At 44.2% G+C, this 22,081-nt stretch overlaps 1 protein-coding gene across 3 annotated transcripts in view; it reads right to left on the bottom strand.

The window, feature by feature from the left end:
• The window catches only part of VRK2 (VRK serine/threonine kinase 2), a 92,371-nt gene extending 76,831 nt beyond the window's left edge, over positions 1-15,540 (bottom strand). For 2 of the 3 annotated variants that reach the window (XM_061625773.1, XM_061625776.1), the window contains exons 1-2: positions 15,187-15,407; positions 11,709-11,849 (exon numbers count right to left, since the gene is read on the bottom strand). In XM_061625773.1, coding sequence (XP_061481757.1) covers positions 11,709-11,844 — 136 coding nt within the window. In that variant the 5' untranslated portion in view covers positions 11,845-11,849; positions 15,187-15,407. The other variant, XM_061625774.1, reaches the window with a different exon arrangement.
• Between the last annotated feature and the right edge of the window lie 6,541 nt (positions 15,541-22,081).

The following is a 22,081-nucleotide window of genomic DNA, read 5'->3' as shown; positions in this document are numbered from 1 at the left end:
TCATTTTGCAAACACCAATGGCCTCAAGAAAGTGTGTGTGTGTGAGAGAGAAAGCTCACACCCAGTGGTGTTTTTTTTTAATCCAGTGTTTATGGAAATTTGAAGAGTAATTATTTCCCCTGAAATAATTCTTAGGTTTTGCATACTAACATCACAATATGATGGGATTTTTTTTAACAACATACGAAGAGCCTGCTGGATAAGGCCAATGGCCCATCAAGTCCAGCATACTATTCTCACCAGATGCTTCTGGGAAGCCTGCAAGCAGGACCTGAGTACAAGAGCACACTCTCCACTTGTGATTCCAGGCAACTGGAATACCACTTCCAACAGTGGAGGTAGAACATAGGCATTATGGCTGGTAGCCATCAATAGCCTTCTTTATCTTCATCTAATCTTGTTTTGAAGCCACCCAAGTTGGTGGCCATCACTGCCTGTTTCAGAATCAGGAAGTAAAAATGGCAATGTTGTTCTTCAAAACATTTGGTTTCTCTCCCAAAGCATTTTTTCTTTACATTTGTTTAGTTTTACCCCTCTCTTCTCCTGCCCTCCAATCCTTGCACTTGTATCGAAACTAGTAAAGTGAATAGCTTGAAAACAGTTAATGCGACAGCACTGAAGGAGCTGAGTTGGCCCAAAACCAATCTGTGTTTGGGAGACCCAGAGGAGTCCCATGAAGCGGCTGGGAGATGCACAGAGGTAGAGCGCACCATGTCCAAAGCAAAAAGTAACCAAAATTAAAATAACAAAATGTTTAAAAAGTGAAAAGTGTGGAGAGGAGAGAAGGAAAAGGTTGTGTTGCTGTCTCCTCTTCTGTGTGTGTATATATGTATCTTACTATATCATATTTTTATAAGCATCGAACTACCTGCAAATGCTTCTGCAGAGGTATGCACCTACACAGAAGCATTCATGAGTAGCATGATCCCCAAAAGACTGGACTTTTTGTGACAAGAAAACTGAAGGGAAAGATGCACTGGTAAGCATGGGCTAGCACTTGCTTTGACGCATCAACTAACCTCCCCACAAACAAATCATGCAATATGACTGCACCCTAAATAATCAACACTGTCTAGCCTCTATGCAAACCAATTAGAACACAGGATCAAAAAACAGGCCGTCTAGATGTGCCCTAGGTCCATGCAACAGACAGCAAAATGAATGTGTGGTGCAAGGGAACATTTTATTTTCCCAGGTGGAAAACACTGCACTTAAGGGTGCTCAGAACATGCATTCACCCCTGCAACAGAAGCATTACCATGCAGCAAGAGACACAGAGAATGTGCAAAAACGAAACACAAAACAAGAAGCCCTTGGGAAAAACAAGCTCTTCCTCTGCAGAGGACTATACGGTATTATACACTCATACACTACAGCAGCCTATCCCAACCAGAGCGCCTCCAGATGTTGTTGGACCACAGCTCCCATCAGCCTCAGCTAGCATTGCCAATGGACACGAAAGATGGGAGTTGTGGTCCAACAACATCTGGAGGCACACTGGTTGGGAAAGGCTGCGCTAGAGAGACAGAACCTGGACTTCAGCTTGTGCCACAATTCTGACAAAAATGAGGTGGTTCTCCCTGGTTTGGTGCTGTATTAGATCAGGAAGCTCCTGCAGCTAAAAGCAGCCTTGTTTCCCAAGTGATTGTGTAGATCAGAGGCTCCCAAACTGTGGTCCGCAAGCTTCATTCAGATGGTCCACGGCATGTCCATATTAAAAAATTCATATTGATTTTCAATTGTATTTTTATTGCTGCTTCTATTTCTTCTGTGGCATTTTATATATGCCTTCAAGTAGATCACGACTTATGGCGACCCTATGAATCAGTCACCTCCAAGAGCATCTGTTTATAAACCACCCTGTTCAGATCTTGTAAGTTCAGGTCTGTGGCTTCCTTTATGGAATCAATCCATCTCTTGTTTGGCCTTCCTCTTTTTCTACTCCCTTCTGTTTTCCCCAGCATTGATGTCTTTTCTAGTGAATCAGGTCTTCCCATGATGTGTCCAAAGTATGATAACCTTGGTTACATAAGCAGCAATAAAAAATACAGCTAAAAAATCACACCGCATCTTGCACAGCGCATTACAATTGCGGCAACAGGCAGAAAAATTCATTAACTGGTCCGCCAAGACCATAAGGAATTTTCAAGTGGTTCATGGGTGGGGGGAAACCCCTCTGATAATCATATGGGGGCTACCAGGATGTGCTGACCTATCCCTGTGTCAGGGTCTTGACTGGGCATTGTGAAATCTTTGCAACCCTCAATTCCTTATGTTCCATGATGTAATACTATAGCAAAGGGGCAGAGGCAGGAAGAAGAGGGGATTCAACAGAATGCACTTTGGTTTTCATGAGCTTCCAGCTCCTCCAAACCCCTCATTTGAAGCACACTGAAGATTCATGCAGTGCTCCTCCTCCCTTCTGCAATGTATATGCTGCTTTGAACATGCAAACTCAAGCCACTTAACGATTGGGCTATACTGATCCTCACCCGAGGATCACCAGGATTTCTAGCAGTCTCACAAAAACGGTTTTGGATTTCCTCTTGGTTCATGTCACTAATAAGCCACTTTCCTGCATGGCATGCAATTAGATTAAAATACCAATAAAAACAAGTACTCTGCTACAGCAGCAGCAACAGAGGCAGCACAAGGACAATTAAAACGGCAGTACAATTACACAAAAAGCCTGACTGAGTCAAAGCATCTTCACTGCCAACCTAAACACAGAGACACCGGGGAAGTCACAACGGTGGTGCCACCCTTTTGTGGTATCCACCAACCATATTTCCATTATGGCAGGACAGAAAGGCCAACCTTAAGGCTCAGGCGGGCTCATGTGGGCAACAGCTGTCCCTAAGGTCACTTAGGACCAGGCCATTATGGTCTTTAAACACTTTAATTACTAGGCCCACAAATGAACACACAATCAATGCTGTTGACCCAGAACTGGCATAGCTTGTTCAGATTGTTGAGCGCCAACCAGCAACCTGGCAGCTGCATCATGCACTAGCTGCAGCTTCCAATCAGCCTTCAAAGTTTCCACAAATGATGTGGAAATGTGTGTAGGGGTAGGGAGGGGTCAGGACATAAGCATAGACCAGTGGCATTTACTATTCCCTGCACAAGAACTGCTCTCAAAAGAATGCACTCCTAAATCAGCCTTCCCCAACTTGGTGCCTTCCAGAAGTTTTGGACTACATCTTGCATCATCCCTGAACACTGACTGGAGATGATGCGAGACGGGCGTCCAAAGTGTCTGGAGGACATAAGGTTAAGGAAGTCTGTCCTAGTTGAACTAGTCAAAGATTCTTATTACCACCTCCAAATTGATCCCATATAATTTTTAACCCGGCACAGATAGCAGAATGCTGGCAATATTTAATTTCCAGGTACTCACTGTTAGTATCCTAAATAATTATGATTATGGGGATGTCACTGCATCTCCTTATGGACCACCCAGGAGCAATGATTTCCACGGATTCCTCTTTCTCACACACTGGCTTACATCCTTGCTATTGGTATTCTTAATTAGCTGCACAAGGAATGAAGATCCATAGACACAGTGGCCAAATGAAGCCACTTCCACTTCCCTCGCAACATATCCACAAACATAAATAGGCCGCAATTCTTCACTAGAGCAGAACAAATATGTAATATTCGGTACTGGGTGCAGAACCCAGCTTCCTGAGAATCTCAGCTTTAAATTTTCAATTCCTATTTGACTTTCAGATCTGACTTTAACCTTAGGAGTAAAAGTGATGTGCTTTGGCATTTTTGGCTGTCTCTGTGGGCTTTGGATGCTTAACTGAGCTATGCATGGTGGCTTCTGGCACAGCTCAGCTCTTGACCATCTGCTATCCTGTCTCCGTGCCCATTCCGAAGGTGGCATGCCAGTTTCAACAGGGTCTAGATGCCAATTTCAGGAGTATCCTCCACAATACAGCTAGTGCCATATCTCAGTGCCAATTTAAGGAACAAATATCCTTGCGAATTATTGGGCACTAACCCCTGCCTCCCCTTAAGGACTCCCAAAAACAAAGATTTCTGGGGAATTCTCTTTCTAACCTGTTGGCCTGCATCCTTGCCATTGGTCTTCCTAATCAGCTGTAGAAGGAATGAGGATCCTTAGTGAAAGTGGCTAAATGAAGCCACTTCTACTCCCCTTGCAAAAACCTCTGCACGAGTGGCCCATCTATTTCAGCATCCTGTTCTCACAGCGGCCAACCAGATGCCCTAATGCAAAGCCCACAAGCAGGACCCGAGTGCAAGAGCGCAGTTTCCAGCAATGGGTATTCAGAAACATACTGAGTCCACGTGATCCCTTGGGAAACAGCTGTTCTACATTTCAGCTTACAGCTGTCAACAGGTACTTCCAGGCAGGTGCTATATAACATCTGGCCAAGTTCAAGGTTCTTGTATTAATTTACAAGGTACCTAAGAACAAAGGTCCAGAATGCCTTAAGGACCACCTGATTCCTTATATTCCTGCCCAGTCACTGAGATCCTCAGGGCAGTCTCTGTCAGCAGCCCCCCAAGGCTCAGAGGCACAGTTCCTATTATTTATTTATTTATTTATTGTACTTTTAGACCGCCCTTTAGCGACAAGCTCTCAGGGCGGTGTACAACAGAATAAAACCACATTAAAATACAGGTGAATATTCACTAGGAGCCCCTACATTCAGGACTGTTTGCCCAGATCTGTGGAACTCCCTCCTAGCTGAGATCAGGCAGGCTGACTCCCTGTTGAACTTCAGGTGCTTAACAAAGACTTTTCTATTTCAGCAGGCATTTTAAGTAAGTTCTACTGCCTAAGTACAGAACTTAAGTTTTTACCCATGGCCCAAACCTGTCTGATCTCGGAAGCTAAGCAGGATCAGGCCTGGTTAGCGCTTGGATGGGAGACAGCCTGGGAATACCAGGTGCCATGGGCTTAGAGGAAGGCAATGCTAAACCACCTCTGAATACCTCTTACCATGAAAACCCTATGGATATATCCAAAAAAGATTCACCGGGTTGCCATAAGTCGTAATCAACTTGAAAGCATATAACAACAAATCCATTTTAAACTGTGTATTACTTTTGATTCATGGATTGTTTGATTGTTGCATAAATAACTTAGCAACCCTACATGGTGAAAAGCAGTCTAAAAATATTTAGGTAGGCCTAGAAGTAGGCATTGTGAGAGCAGGGGCACAAGATATAAATTCAGAAGAGCAAAATTACCACAGGCCTAACCACAAGTGCCAAAGACACTTGAAGAGAGACACTGCTTACAAGTGCCTGTACGCTAATGCTAGGAGCCTCCGAACCAAGATGGGAGAACTGGAGTGCTTGGTCTTAGAGAAGAGCATTGATATAGTGAGCATAACGGAGACCTGGTGGAATGGAGAAAACCAGTGGGATACGGTTATCCCTGGATATAAACTATATCGGAAGGACAGGGAAGGACGTATTGGTGGCGGAGTCGCTCTATACGTGAAAGAAGGCATTGAATCCAGCAAGCTCGAAACCCCAAAAGAGGCAGACTCCTCCACAGAATCGTTGTGGGTGGTGATACCGTGCCCCAGGAGGGACTTAATACTGGGAACGATCTATCGTCCCCCTGATCAAAATGCTCAGGGAGACCTTGAGATGAGATATGAAATTGAGGAAGCATCCAAACTAGGAAATGTGGTAGTAATGGGTGACTTCAACTACCCGGACATAGACTGGCCGCATATGTGTTCCAGTCATGACAAAGAAGCAAAGTTTCTAGATATTCTAAATGACTATTCCCTAGACCAGTTGGTCATGGAACCGACCAGAGGGACGGCAACCCTGGACTTAATCCTCAGTGGGGACCGGGACCTGGTGCGAGATGTAAGTGTTGTTGAACCGACTGGGAGCAGTGACCACAGTGCTATTAAATTAAACATACATGTAAATGGCCAATTGCCAAGAAAATCCAACACGGTCACATTTGACTTCAAAAGAGGAAACTTCACAAAAATGAGGGGACTGGTAAAAAGAAAGCTGAAAAACAAAGTCCAGAGGGTCACATCACTCGAAAATGCTTGGAAGTTGTTTAAAAACACTATATTAGAAGCTCAACTGGAGTGCATACCGCAGATCAGAAAAGGTACCGCCAGGGCCAAGAAGATGCCAGCATGGTTAACGAGCAAAGTCAAGGAAGCTCTTAGAGGCAAAAAGCCTTCCTTCAGAAAATGGAAGTCTTGTCCGAATGAAGAAAATAAAAAGGAACACAAACTCTGGCAAAAGAAATGCAAGAAGACAATAAGGGATGCTAAAAAAGATTTTGAGGAGCACATTGCTAAGAACATAAAAACCAACAACAAAAAATTCTATAAATACATTCAAAGCAGGAGACCATCTAGGGAGACAATTGGACCCTTGCATGATAAGGGAGTCAAAGGTGTACTAAAGAACGATAAGGAGATTGCAGAGAAGCTAAATGAATTCTTTGCATCTGTCTTCACAGTGGAAGATATAGGGCAGATCCCTGAACCTGAACTAACATTTGCAGGAAGGGATTCTGAGGAACTAAGACAAATAGTGGTAATGAGAAGTTCTAAGCTTAATGGACAATATAAAAACTGACAAATCACCAGGCCCGGATGGCATCCACCCGAGAGTTCTCAAAGAACTCAAAGGTGAAATTGCTGATCTGCTAACAAAAATATATTTATTTATTTATTTATTTATTTATTAAATTTATATACCGCCCGACTAGCAATAGCTCTCTGGGCAGTGAACATAAAATAGCATAAAAATACAATGAATAACAAAATAATACTAAAATACAATCAACAATCCAATACAATAAACATTTTTAAAAGTAAATCAGTGTAACTTAAAATGCTTCAGAGAATAGGAAGGTTTTGACCTGGCGCCGGAAGGAGAGCAGAGTCGGCGCCAGGCGTACTTCCTCGGGGAGACTGTTCCATAGTTCGGGGGCCACCACTGAGAAGGCCCTAGATCTTGTCATCACCCTCCGGGCCTCCCTGTGAGTTGGAACCCGGAGGAAGGCCTTCGTAGCAGAACGTAGTGCACGGGCCGGTTCATATCGGAAGAGGCGTTCCGCAAGGTATCGTGGTCCCGCACCGTGTAAGGTTTTATAGGTTAATGCCAACACTTTGAATCTAGCCCGGAAACATATTGGCAACCAGTGCAAGCTGGCCAGAACAGGTGTTATATGCTCGGACCACTTGGTCCTTGTCAGCAATCTGGCTGCCGCATTTTGCACTAGTTGTAGCTTCTGAACTGTCTTCAAAGGTAGCCCTACGTAAAGCGCATTACAGTAATCCAAACGTGAGGTTACCAGAGCATGTACCACTGATGTAAGGTCCTCTTTACTCAAATAGGGACGTAGCTGGGCTACCAACTGAAGTTGGTAAAACGCATTCCTAACCACCGAGGCTACTTGAGCCTCAAGTGAGAGGGAAGAGTCTAAAACGACTCCCAGACTACGAACCCGGTCCTTTAGGGGGAGTGTAACCCCGTCCAGGTCAGGGTATATATCCACCATCCGATCAGAGAACCCGTCCACCAACAGCATCTCAGTCTTGTCTGGATTGAGCTTCAGTCTGTTAACTCTCATCCAGTCCATTGTCGCAGCCAGGCAACGGTTCAGCAAATCGACAGCCTCACCTGAAGATGAAAAGGAGAAGTAGAGCTGCGTGTCATCAGCATACTGATGACAACGCACTCCAAAACTCCTGATGACCGCACCCAACGGCTTCATGTAGATATTAAAAAGCAGGGGGGACAAAACTGACCCCTGCGGGACCCCATATTGGAGAGCCTGCGGTGTCGAGCAATGTTCCCCAAGCACTACCTTCTGGAGATGACCCGCCAAGTAGGAGCGGAACCACTGCCAAGCAGTACCTCCAACTCCCAACTCCGCAAGCCTCTCCAGAAGGATACCATGGTCGATGGTATCAAAAGCCGCTGAGAGATCAAGGAGAATCAACAGAGTTACACTCCCTCTGTCTCTTCCCCGACATAGGTCATCGTACAGGGCGACCAAGGCTGTCTCAGTGCCAAAACCGGGCCTAAAACCCGATTGAAATGGATCTAGATAATCAGTTTCATCCAATAGCGCCTGGAGCTGGCCAGCAACCACCCGTTCCAAGACCTTGCCCAGGAATGTAGCAGTTAAAATTGTCTGGGTCCAAGGAAGGCTTTTTCAGGAGTGGTCTCACCACTGCCTCTTTCAGACAGCCCGGGACCACTCCCTCTCGTAAAGAGGCATTTATCACTTCCTTGGCCCAGCTACCTGTTCCATTCCTGCTAGTTTTTATCAGCCAGGAGGGGCAAGGATCCAGTACCGAAGTGGTACTGTAACTTGTCCCTCGGGTCCTCCTCCGTGCCTGAGGACTGGAAAGTGGCAAATGTAACGCCAATCTTCAAAAAGGGATCCAGAGGGGATCCCGGAAATTACAGGCCAGTTAGCTTAACTTCTGTCCCTGGAAAACTGGTAGAAAGTATTATTAAAGCTAGATTAACTAAGCACATAGAAGAACAAGCCTTGCTGAAGCAGAGCCAGCATGGCTTCTGCAAGGGAAAGTCCTGTCTCAGTAACCTATTAGAATTCTTTGAGAGTGTCAACAAGCATATAGATAGAGGTGATCCAGTGGACATAGTGTACTTAGACTTTCAAAAAGCGTTTGACAAGGTACCTCACCAAAGGCTTCTGAGGAAGCTTAGCAGTCATGGAATAAGAGGAGAGGTCCTCTTGTGGATAAGGAATTGGTTAAGAAGCAGAAAGCAGAGAGTAGGAATAAACGGACAGTTCTCCCAATGGAGGGCTGTAGAAAGTGGAGTCCCTCAAGGATCGGTATTGGGACCTGTACTTTTCAACTTGTTCATTAATGACCTAGAATTAGGAGTGAGCAGTGAAGTGGCCAAGTTTGCTGACGACACTAAATTGTTCAGGGTTGTTAAAACAAAAAGGGATTGCGAAGAGCTCCAAAAAGACCTCTCCAAACTGAGTGAATGGGCGGAAAAATGGCAAATGCAATTCAATATAAACAAGTGTAAAATTATGCATATTGGAGCAAAAAATCTGAATTTCACATATACGCTCATGGGGTCTGAACTGGCGGTGACCGACCAGGAGAGAGACCTCAGGGTTGTAGTGGACAGCACGATGAAAATGTCGACCCAGTGTGCGGCAGCTGTGAAAAAGGCAAATTCCATGCTAGCGATAATTAGGAAAGGTATTGAAAATAAAACAGCCGATATCATAATGCCGTTGTATAAATCTATGGCGCGGCCGCATTTGGAATACTGTGTACAGTTCTGGTCGCCTCATCTCAAAAAGGATATTATAGAGTTGGAAAAGGTTCAGAAGAGGGCAACCAGAATGATCAAGGGGATGGAGCGACTCCCTTACGAGGAAAGGTTGCAGCATTTGGGGCTTTTTAGTTTAGAGAAAAGGCGGGTCAGAGGAGACATGATAGAAGTGTATAAAATTATGCATGGCATTGAGAAAGTGGATAGAGAAAAGTTCTTCTCCCTCTCTCATAATACTAGAACTCGTGGACATTCAAAGAAGCTGAATGTTGGAAGATTCAAGACAGACAAAAGGAAGTACTTCTTTACTCAGCGCATAGTTAAACTATGGAATTTGCTCCCATAAGATGCAGTAATGGCCACCAGCTTGGATGGCTTTAAAAGAAGATTAGACAAATTCATGGAGGACAGGGCTATCAATGGCTACTAGCCGTGATGGCTGTGCTCTGCCACCCTACTCAGAGGCAGCATGCTTCTGAAAACCAGTTGCCGGAAGCCTCAGGAGGGGAGAGTGTTCTTGCACTCGGGTCCTGCTTGTGGGCTTTCCCCAGGCACCTGGTTGGCCACTGTGAGAACAGGATGCTGGACTAGATGGGCCACTGGCCTGATCCAGCAGGCTCTTCTTATGTTCTTAATATTAGAAATAAAACAAAACAAACAGAAGTATAACCTTACACCAAGACATACAGAGAGCAGACAAATACAAAACGGGGGTGAAAGGCCCCTTGAAAAGAGAAAACACTCTTCTTGCAGGGAGAACTATACAGTATAACACATTGATGAGGGAGAGAGAATCTTGTGCCACAATTCTGTCAAACAGGAGGCGCTGCAGTTGACTAGGAAGCGTCTCTGGTGTTCCTACAGCAGCTCTGCTTTCATGCTTGTATAAATGGGAGAGCACTTCACACACCATAGAAATTGTAGTCATCACATGTATAAGCACCCACAGCATCTGGAGGGCCACAGGTACCCCACCCCTGCCTCACAGTTATGACAACGTGCTTGAAAGCAACAGAGAAATTTTACTATTTGAGAGAAGAGCTAACTTTTATCACAACAGAAGGCAAATACCCAGAAACCACTAAGAAGGAAAGTAGCAAGTTTTGACCAATGTAAAAATTAAAATCACAGGCATAGAACCAAAGACCAATTGGGAAGTTCCCTTAAATGTAAGAGCTCCAAAGACTCCTCCCTTTCTTGGTGGGGAAGGAGCTCCGACTCATTGGGTTATATCCAATGTTACTCAGAGCAGACTCGCTGAAATTAATGGACATGGCTATCTTCGGCCTGCTAATTGCAATGGATCTACTATGAATATAATTTAGCTGGATACAACCTACAGATCATTGTGGTTAGTGGGCAAAGCCTATGTGGTATGGTGGTTAGAATGCTGGACTAGGACTGGGAAGAGCAGGGTTCAAATCCCCACTTTGACACAAACCTCATTGATTGACCTTGGACTAGTCATTCAGCCTAACTTACCTTAGAGGGTTGTCATGAGGATAAAAACAGAGGGAGGAAGAACCAAAAATCTTGGAGGAATGGTGGGAACTAAACACCATTCATAAATAAAAAATATATGCTGTTGGCCTGTTTACACTTCCTTAATTGAAAAAAGTGATCCCTTTTAAAAAAATCACTTGCTGAATAGAGTGTTCTGCACACCAGTGTGGTTTAGTGGTCTGCTCAGACCTGTATTCACATCACTTGTTCAGCCACAAAGCTCAGTGGGTGACCCTAGGCCAGTCATCTAACCAGCTCAGCCTAACCTCCCTTGCAGGATTGTTGTGAGGATATAATGAGCTCAACCCCATAACACCATCCTTGGAACGAAGGAAAAACGGGACATAATACTTAAAAACACAACCATTTTTAATCAATTACACGTTGCCATATGTGCGCTGGATTTCTGGGGCTGATCTTGGTTACTATTCAGAAGCAAAACATTATTTGTTTCCAAGTTTTATACTTCACCCTTCCTCCAGATCAAAGCATAGGAGGAGACCTTATGCACAACATACAATATAAACATTAATATAAAATATAAACAGAATACAAATCATACATCCATTCTATTAAAAAAAGCAAATGAATAAAATGAGCACCACACATATAATTTAGTACCGTTTCATTTCATTTAACTATGCTAAACTGTGGCCTTTTATACCCTTTCCCAGCCAAAACTAAAGTGGAAAAATATACCTTCTTAATCACAAGGGATCTCCTAAAATATTCCATCCAGCTTTCAGTCATTGTATAGTTGTGCAGGAAAACCTTTGGTCTCCTAATCATGGTGTTTGCCATCCTCTCTCTCTCTCTCTCTCTCTCTCGCGCACACACACACACACACACACACACACACAGATTATTTTTTCCCCTGCAGTTAACACTGGCTACAGTCTGTACTTTACCTAGGTAGATCAGGCCAAATCCTCCCTGGGCAATCATACGCCCTAGTCTCCACTCCCTTCTTTCAGTATCTTTCAGTATTACTCCTTCTTGAAGAGGTATAGGGAGGTTGCTTTTTCCACGCCTTTTAGGAGGCATCACACCTTAATTGGAGAAAGGGGGGGAGAGAAAGTAGCAAATTATTTTTATTTATTATTTGATTTATACCCCACCCTTCCTCCCAGTAGGAGCCCAGGGCAACTTTTATCCGTATACTATTTACTGAATGCCTAACTCTACTGTAGTCACTCTTTGCAGGTGGGATTCACTCCCATACCAACAAACTGAACTTGTGTGATTCTCCAAAAGATCCTGACTTCTTGCATTAAGGAAATTGACAGCAAACTGCACTGGAAAGTGTGGGATTAACACGACGTCACCTAACTTCCCCACAAACAAATCAGAGTGAATGTTCAAGAACTAGCTAACATTGTGTGATCTCCCTGCAAACAAATCAGGGCAAATGCTCAACAAAGCTGGATGGAAGCACCATCACAATGTAATTCTCCCGGACCTTTGCCTTTCGAACATCTGCCTTCCTACAACAAAAGGGTACTGGCTCACTGTTCTTTTCTCCAGTCCTGCTTCTGTGAACTCAACAGCAGCCTGTCAAATAGAAATGTCAGAGGGGAAGCTTTCCTTGGTATGGAGATTTAGCGGTGGGCAAAGAACAGTTCAGACCAAAGGACCATCAAGAGCAGAAGCCAACCAAGTACCTATGGGAAGCTCACAGACAGGACCTAAACACAACAGTACTCTCTCCACTTATGTTCCCCAGCAACTGGAGACATAGCCATCAGGCCTAGTAGGCATTGGTAGCTTTCTCCTCCATGAATTTGCCTAATACTCTTTTAAAGCCATCCAAGTCAGTGGCCTTCACTGCCTCCTATGAGAGTGAATTTAACCTTTTGTCTGTCCTGAATCCTTTCAACATTCATCATCACTGGATGGTCCCAATGGGTTCCAGCATTATGAGAAATTAAGCAGCCGAATTTTTCCTGTGTGCCAGGCTGTTGTGAAAGACACATTAGCAGGCCAGAAAAAAAGGTGGCAATTCTAAGAACAAGGTCAAAAGCAGCAGCAAGACCCAGCATACCTTGTGGTAAGGCCTGGCTCCGATGGAGAGCGAGGACCCCATCTTGCAGCTTCATTAACTTGGGAGTCTTAAATGCTGTTTTTAGTTGCTCCTACTGCAATGCTAATTTATACTTTTGGTAATTATAACTGATTTGTATGTGATGGTTTTAACTGATTCTTATTTAATTTAGGTTAAGAACATAAGAACACATGGGAGAGAGCTTTTTCAGCTGTGGCCCCCAAGCTTTGGAATACCCTATCCCAAGAAGCATGCTCTGCTCCTTCCCTGATGGTTTTCTGGAGACTTGTGAAAACTATCTTGTTCCTGAGAGCCTTTGGGAGGGACTGAGAGTAGAGCCTGACACTGATTTTATGCCTTCTATGTTAATTTTTACCTCTGTAGTCCCTTCAGTACCACTCCCCCTATATATGTGTGTGTGTAGTATTTTAACTGCATTTTATGTATTTTAATTCATTTTAATGTTTTTGTGATATTTATTGTATTCAATTTTTATTATGTACAATTATGTACAAGACCCTGAGTGTCTTATTATAGGGTAGAAGGGTGGCATAGAAATATTTTAAATAAATAAATAAGAGGTGCTTGATGGATCAGGCCAGTGGCCCATCTAGTCCAGCATCCTGTTCTCACAGTGGCCAAACAGATGGCCATGGAAAGCTGCAAAGCAGGACCTGAATGCAAGCAGGACCAGACCATAGCCATTATGACTAGTAGCCATTGACAGCCTTAACCTCCATGAATTTGTCTAATCCTCTTTTAAATCCATCCAGGTTGGTGGCCATCACTGCCTCCTGTTGTAGCAAATTCCATAGTTTAACTATGCGCTGAGTAAAGAAGTACTTCCTTTTGTCTGTCCTGAATCTTCCAACACTCAGCTTCATTGGATCTCCACGAGTTCTAGTGTTAGGAGGGAAAAAATCTTTTTGCTATCCACTTTCTCTATGCCATGCACAATTTTATGCAATTCTATCATGTCAGCTCTTACTCACTTTTTCTATAAACTAGAAAGCTCAAAATGCTGCAACCTTTCCTCATAGGGGAGATGCTTCATCCCCTTGCTCATTTTGGTTGCCCTATTCGGAACCTTTTCCAACTCTACAATATTCTTTTTGAGGTGAGGCAACCAGACCTATACACATATTCCAAATATGGTCATACCATAGATTTGTACAATGGCACTGTAATTGTGTGTTTGTACCATGCCCTGAGAAGAGCAGGTTGGAAGTACACAACAATAATAATATCACCATTCATATACTGTATTCTATCCCATTTTTTCTACTCCTTCCTTTTGTCTACTGTCCTCCTTTTGTCTGAGAGCAAGCAGGGAATTGTTGGTTTTAACCTTCTGTAAACTTCCAAGGGCCAAATAAAAAAATGTAAATGTACTGCCTTCAAGTCAATTCCGACTTATGGTGACCCTATGAATAGGGTTTTCATGAGGCTGAGAGGCAGTGACTGGCCCAAGGTCACCCAGCGAGCTTCATGGCTGTGTGGGGATTCGAACGCTGGTCTCCCAGGTCATAGTCCAACACCTTAACCACTACAGCACACTGGCTCTCAAGGGCCAAATAAGACACTACCAAAAATCACAGGTAGTCAACATAGTGTCTTCCAGATATGTTTAGACTACAACTCCCATCACCCCTGGCTACTAGCCAACGCTGTCTGTGGCTGATGAGAGTTGTAGTCTCAGCAAGTTTGGGAGATGGGACCTCACGTTTCACAGAAGTACAAAAACTACAGTGAGAAAAACACTGAGACTCCCAAAACACTGCAAAGAGGACTGAACATGCTTAATGACCACAGAATACATATTATCTATATTTTGCCCAAGAACTTGGGAGGAGGGGGGGCACAGAGAAAAGGAAGAGGAAAGGGAGTACCCTGCAAGGGGGCTGGCTGGCTGAAACTTAAGCAAGCACATTCCACCCTGAAACATTTCCACGGCAGCTCCCACTCCACCCTCACAACGTCAAGCATTTTTGCTTATCAATTATGACCACTGTATTAACAATAAAATAACACCCGAAAGTAGCAAACCGCCCCAGGAAGGGATGGAGCAGAGGTTGGGGGGGGCGTAATGAGGAGACGGGGTGCGGGAGTTCACAATTTCTCGGAAACTCCAAGGAAAAACACAGCCTGGCTAAGTAGTGGGGGAACCCTGTAGCCCTCCTCCTTGAGCTCCCTTCAGCCAGCATGCCTAATGGTGTCGGGCGATTCTGGGAGACTTCGCCCACCCCACCCGGGGAAGAAACTCCACATTTTCAGGGGGACCCCCCCACACATATCCCTTATTTCTCCCCCTCCCCCGGAAGAGCCCAAGAAGCCAACCCCCTAACCCTGGAAAAGAGCCCGGGGCTGGCTCGCTCGCTGATGGCTGGCGCCGGCGCCGGCCCAGAAACGTCTCCTCCGCAGCCACTTTGTATCTTCCTCCGGCTTCCCTTTCCGTCCCTGTTTGCCTCAGGCGGCTGCCAAAGCCACTGCCAGCCTATCGGGGAGGCGCTCCCACGCCAAACGCCTCGTCACGTGGGCGCCCGGGCCCGGCATGAATGACTCCAAAAATTACCAGGCGCGCGGAGGATGAGGCTCCGGCGCGCCCTTCGCCTCCGCACCCTTCTCTTCAAGGGCAGCCTATCGGAAGAGGAGAGGGCAGGGCAGACAACGCCTCCTTGCCAGAGAAACCCAACCAGCAACAACCATCAGAACACAACCCGAACGCGCGAGAAGGCTTGGAGTAGCGGCGACGTCATGGAATTGGGGAAGCTTCCGTAGGCTGCAATCCAGTGCACGCACTTACCTGGGAGTAAGTCCCATAGAACCCAATAGGGCTTCCTTCTGAGTAGGCGTGTATTGCAGCCTTAGACCAAATCGACACCATTTATTCCCCTTGAAAACAGGCATGGCTTCCCCCAGAGAATCCTGGAAGCAGTGCTTGGAAAAGTTACTTTTTTGAACTACAACTCTCATCAGCCCGAGCCGACATGGCCACTGGATTGGGCTGATGGGAGTTGTAGTTCAAAAAAGTAACTTTTCCAAGCTCTGCCTGGAAGTGTAATCTGGGATGGGTGCTGAGAGTTGCTAAGAGACAAAACTCCCAATTTCCAGAGTGGTTTAACAATCAATCCATCTTCCCAAGGAACTCTGAGAATTGTAGCTCTGTGAGGGGAATAAGGGTCTCCTAGCAAGTCTCAGCACCCTTCCCAAACTACACTACCCAGGATTCTTTGGGGGAAGCCATCACTGTTTAAAGTGGAATAAATGTCTGGCGTGGATGCAGCCTATTGGCCCATCTCGCACTGACTGGCAGGGGCTCTTCTGGATTCTAGACAAGGGTCTTTCTAGCCCTACCTGGAGATGCCAGCAATTGAACCTGGGACCTTCTGCCTGCAAAGACAGATGCTCTGCCACAGAGTTACAGCCTTCCCCCCCCCCCCGGCAAGCCCAGGGGAAATAGCACCCCCAGCATGTGCTGCCAAGTGTGTCGATTTTTGTTAAAAAAATAGTAACAAGACCTGTGGTTAAAAGGAAGGGGTGGTATGTGGGGATGGGACAGTAAATGCACCTAGGAATACTCTCATCTTCAGCGTTTTTGGCACTGGGCACAATCCAGCTAGGATTCAGCACAAATTCCCCTTGTTTTAAATAGGAAATATCGCAGTACCCCGCTGCTGAAAGAATTGCACTGGCTGCCCATTTGCTACCGGGCCAAGTTCAAGGTTATAGCTTTGGTGTACAAAGCCCTATACTGTACAGCTCGGGACTAGGATACCTGAAAGACCGTCTTATCCCTTATGTACCCAGTCGATCACTGCGCTCTGCAGGTGAGGGCCTCCTGCAGATACCATCTTATCAGGAGGTTCGTTCTGTACAATATAGGAAATGGACCTTTAGTGTGGCAGCACCTACCCTGTGGAATTCCCTCCCCTTGAATATTAGGCAGGCGCCATCTCTGCTATCTTTTCGGCGCCTTTTGAAGACTTTCCTCTTTCAACAAGCCTTTTAAGTTAAGACCTATCCCAGTCTGCGTCTGTGTTAGAATTGCTTTTAATATGTTTTCTTTAATAATATGTTTTTAACCCTTTTTTAAAGTTTTTTTTTTAAATGTTTTTAACACTGTTTTGTTTTAATGTATTTTAAGATCTGTTTTTATGATGTTTTAAAGTGTTTTTAGCGCTTTGTTTGCCGTCCTGGGCTCCTGCTGGAAGGGCAGGATACAAATTAAATAATAATAAATAAATAGTACAAGCTGAACTCTCCTGCTAGAATTAACAGGGAATGGAAAGTGGTTTCATTGGATCATTACCCAAACGAGTCATTTGGAAACAACCCAGTTTGGTTTTTAAAAAAAGGGGGGGGGCTGACTGTATCAGCCTCCATTTGCTGCTGATGAAATAGAGTCCTGCTCTTCTGCTGTCACTTTTCTTTCCTGTTGTTTTATGTGGGTTGTTGGGAAGTCAATGACTCTTTAAATCAGGGCCATTTCACACATTCTGGTGTTCATTTAAGATTATTTATGTGTAAACCTAAAAAAAGGAATGCACTTGGTAGGGATCTAGGTACGCACTCCAGAGAGCTAGGGTTGGCTGTCGCTCTTTAACCAGTGTTGGTTGCTATGCTTTTTCTTTTAAAGCAACCTCAAGTGTACGTGCCATTTGTATAATTTTCCCCGCCCCAACTGTGCCTTTTCTTGGACAGGGATCGCTTGGCCACCGTGATTCAAGCGTTGGTAATCTCGTGACTAGACTACTGCAATGTGCTCTAGGTGGGGCTTCCCTTGGGATTAGTCTGGAAGCTGCAGCTTCCAAATGCAGCGGCCAAGTTGTTGAAGTGCAGTACCTGGACATATGCATATTACACCTGTGCAGAGGGAACTGCAGTGGTTGCTGATCAGCTACTAGCCCATGTTCAAGGTCTTGTTGTTAACATATAAAGCCCTGAACAAATTGGGACCAGTTTATCTGAAAGCCTGTCTGGCCAGGCCTACCTAGACCTGTAAGATTGCTGAAATGGAGGAAGTTCTACTCATGGTACTGCAGCCTGCAGAACTGCATAGGGTGGTGACCTGAAAATTGTGCCTGATGCCTTTAAGATGAATTGTTGGTATAGTCTTCACTTGGTTGCACTGTCATGAAAATAATGTGAAAATCAGCTTCCTAGAGATTCACCAGCCATCTTGGTTTGGATGCTATATCAGGCCTCTTCTCCCTCAACTGTCATCTGGGTGTGTCCATTCCACAAGGCTGCCTCAATGGGGGAGATCAGAAGCAGGGCTTATCCCGTCAGCTCTACTAAAAAAAAAAAAACTCCATCAGGCTTCCTCTTCTGCAGCTCTCACCTGGCAGCAGGCATTCCATCAGGCTGCCTCCAGGAGAAATGTAGGAAGCAGAGCTCATCCCACCAGCTCTGCTGGAAGACCAGCCCCACCAGGTACCTCCTACACCTGAACTGTATCAATGTCAGCTGATCATTATAAGAGCTACTATTTAAGAACTGGTGGCCAAGTTTGCTTTTCCCCCCTCTTCCCTTCCCTGCTCCTTTTTCCTTGTGTGTTGTGCTTTTAGACAGTAAGCCTGCGGGCAGGGATGGTCTTGTATTAATTAATTATATGTAAGCCATGGTGGGAGACTTTTTAGCTTAAGAGTGGAGTACAAATACTTTTATTATTATTATTATTAATATGCAAAAACTCTTTATGTTCATCCTTGATGAGACCACAGCACCCCTCCTCCAAGCTGGCTAAACTATATGTGCTCAATAAGACTTTTATACTGTGTTTATATATATGTTTATGTATATAGATATTGTTTATGTATTTTGCTTTGTAAATTAATTTGATATGTTTTTTATTGTACCTTGTGTTCTATTGTAAGCCACTTTGAGATCTTTTAGATAGTAAGTGGTCTATAAATGGAAATAATAATAATATTGTAGGTTTTATTTTAGCGTGTGTTTTATACTGTTTAAATTTTTAAATTGTGTTTTAAATTGTCTTTATAAGATCGGTTTTAAATTGTATTTGTTTTAATGTTCTTAGTTACTGTAAACCGCCCAGAGAGCTTCGACTATGGGGCGGTATACAAGTATGATAAAATAAATAAATAAAATTTATATTAAAAATGACAGGTCTAGACTTGCCTGCAGTCCAAAGTGCAAGCCTCTGCTCACTGTCATATAAGTGCTAAGCAGAAGCTGTTTTATTTTCCCAGGCTTTTATAATTCTTTTGTACATTACTTTTATGATGCTCGGCATTTGTTTTAATTTCACCCCCCTACTTTTCTACTGTGGTGGTTTAATATCCTTGTTTTAATTTGTTTTATTATAACGTTTGCTTTTTGTAAGAAGCCCTGGGCAACTGTCTGAGAAGCCCTGGCTATATAGCAGATAAATAAGTAAAAACAGCATGTTTACTCAGAATTAAAAGTGCAATCTTAATGTATACTCAGAGTTTTAATATTGTACTTTAAATTGTTGTAACCCGTTGTGAAAACTTGTGGCGAAGGATGGGTAAGGAATCTAAATAACAGCAACAATAATTACAACAACAATAATAACTACAATAATTGAATCATACAGGCCTATACACAATTATGGAAGAAGGTGTTCTGTTTAACTAAGTCGGGTCACATCTGCACCATTCATTTTTTCCACTATTATTTCACTTTAAACAGCCATGGCTTCCTGCAAAGAATATTGGGAACTGTAGTTTGTTAAGAAAGCTGAGAGTTGATAGGAGACCCCCTATTCCCACAATAATGCTGGGGAAAACAGAAGGGAGTAGAAAAAGAGGAAGGCCAAACAAGAGATTGATTGATTCCATAAAGGAAGCCACAGGCCTGAACTTACAAGATCTGAACAGGGTGGTTTATAACAGATGCTCTTGGAGGTCACTGACTTGAAGGCACATAACAACAAATTCCTGTCACAGAGCTACAATTCCCGAAGTGATTTCACAATCAGTCCCTGTTCCCAGGGAACTCTAAGAAATCTCATCCCTGTTTTAGATAGACCTATTCTCTATTAATTTGTCTAGTTGTCTTCTAAAGCTAGCCACGTTAGAGACTAAAATCACATCATGTGGCTGTGAATTCTATACACTAAATATGCATCATAAGCCTGATGGACCAACCATCATCTAAGCAGGAGCTGGTCTGCTTCCTTGGCCAAAAGTATCTCCCCCTTCTGCTAATCAGACCCCTTCTAGCTGAAATATGTGATATACAGCTGAATTTCTATCATTCTATAAAAAAAGAATGTCTAAACCCGAACCAATAATTTCCCTGAAAAGAAAGAAAATGCAATCCTCTGTTTTTTCACTATGTTCTTCTGCCATGCAGCACTGCTATTTTTGTACTAAGAGCCTGCTCTTTTTTCTTTTCCTTTTTCTTTTCCTTTTCCTTTCCTTTTTTTTTTTTTTTGCTGTGAAAGAATAGCTCTGACTTCCAGTGCAGCTTATACCTTTATGACAATCTGTAGTCATCAGTGAAGTATGTTGGTTTTTAGGTCATGTCAGCTGCAGATCTCAAAGGTCTGCAGAATGGATGGCGAGGCTCCTACTGCTTGCCCTGAGTTACGGCATCTCTCTACAGAGAGGATAAGGGGAGAAATCTCATTGTCATTCATAAATCCAGATATTTCAATGGTCTAAAACAAATTGGCTCAGGCTATTTCCCACCTGCCTCTGCTCCTCTCCCCCAAGTTTTTCTAGAAGGTCAACAACACTGCAGCATGCGTGCACCGTAAAGAAGGGTAGCTAACCTGTGGCCCTCCAGATGTTGCTGGACTGCAACTCTTATCATCTCTGACCGTTGGTCATGTTGGCTGGGGCTGATGGGAGCTGGAGTCCAACAACATCTGAGGGTGAGCCACTCCTGCTGTGGGCTAATTTCATTCAGGAGGGGCCCACTTAGTGTTTTACTAGAACTCCTGAGGTCCACTGGTATGCTTTAGATCAGGAATGGGAAACTGTTTTGGCTGCATTCCCTTCTGAGCAACTTTCAGGAGGGGGCGCATGCCAGAGGTGGGCCAGATGTAAATGTGGGTGGAGCAACTAATGTACATTTTGCCTTTGTACAGCAGGCTAGTTTCCAAATGCACGTACACTTGTGCACGTGTACACACACAGAGAACTCTCTGTCCTCCATCCAGACAAGCAAGAGGCATCATCAGAGTTCAAGGGCAAACTCCAGCCAGGCAAAAACATGCAGGGTGTGAAGCAGGGACAGTGAGGGGTATGGCCTGGGAAGAGGCCCAAAGGCCCACAGAGGGCCACATTCAGCCCTCAGGCCCAAGATTCCTCACTCCTGCTTTACATTTATAAAACCAAAAGTGTAATAGTAGTAGTTAGTGGAGGACTAGGACTTGGGTTCAGATCTCTGCTCATCTGTGAAGCTTATCGGGTGACCTTGAGCCAATCACCACTGAAGTGGAATTTTCCACTTCAGGGGTCAATGGAACTAGTGTGTAAATAAGGTGGAAGGGGACGGCTGTTGCGACAGGATGGGGCGGACAAAAGATGAGTATGCGTGTCCACACTTCCTCTTAATGGAGAATTACCTGACGAATCACAGAGCCAGGTGGGAGCGGCAAACAGATAAAGCCCCTTATTGGGTACATTGGGACACATGACTGTACATTGTAAAAAGCTATAAAAGACCCTCAATTTGGGGAAGAAGGCAGTCTCCCGCCATAGCACATGCTTGCAGGGACTCCTTGCAATTGTAAGTATAATAAACAGCTGTAAGCTTCAGCATGCCTCAGTGTCGTTTCCTGGAAAAGGACTCCATTAAGTAGAAAATTCCACAACACCATCTCTAAGCATAACCTACTTCACAGGGCTGTTGTGAGGATAAAAGGAAGGAACTATGAATACCTACTACTACCACCACCACCATCATCATCATCTGAATTTATATTCCACCCTTCCTCCTGAAGGAGTCCAGGGCAGCAAACATAAACAAAACAATTTAACAAGAAGAAAATCAACACTCAGGATCTATCTTCATGCTTGAGGTATAACTCACCGGTATGAACTGGTCCTGAGAATCAAGCCTTAAGAGCAAAATCAGTGCCTCATTGGATCAGGCCAGAGTCCACTGTTCCAGCATATTCTCTGCAAGAATCCCAGCATCCAGCAGGCACCAGTGGTTCTCTTGAATGATATATTTGTCCAGGTCCATTTTTAAAAAAATGAATAAATAAAGAGGTACCAGAACATTACCTTGCTTGGGTGCTAT

This window comes from Rhineura floridana, chromosome 4 (genome assembly GCF_030035675.1).
Source record: "Rhineura floridana isolate rRhiFlo1 chromosome 4, rRhiFlo1.hap2, whole genome shotgun sequence".
Taxonomy (NCBI): Eukaryota; Metazoa; Chordata; class Lepidosauria; order Squamata; family Rhineuridae; genus Rhineura; species Rhineura floridana.
The sequence above is the reverse complement of the archived record's forward strand: the minus strand, read 5'-3'. Positions and strand labels throughout refer to the sequence as shown.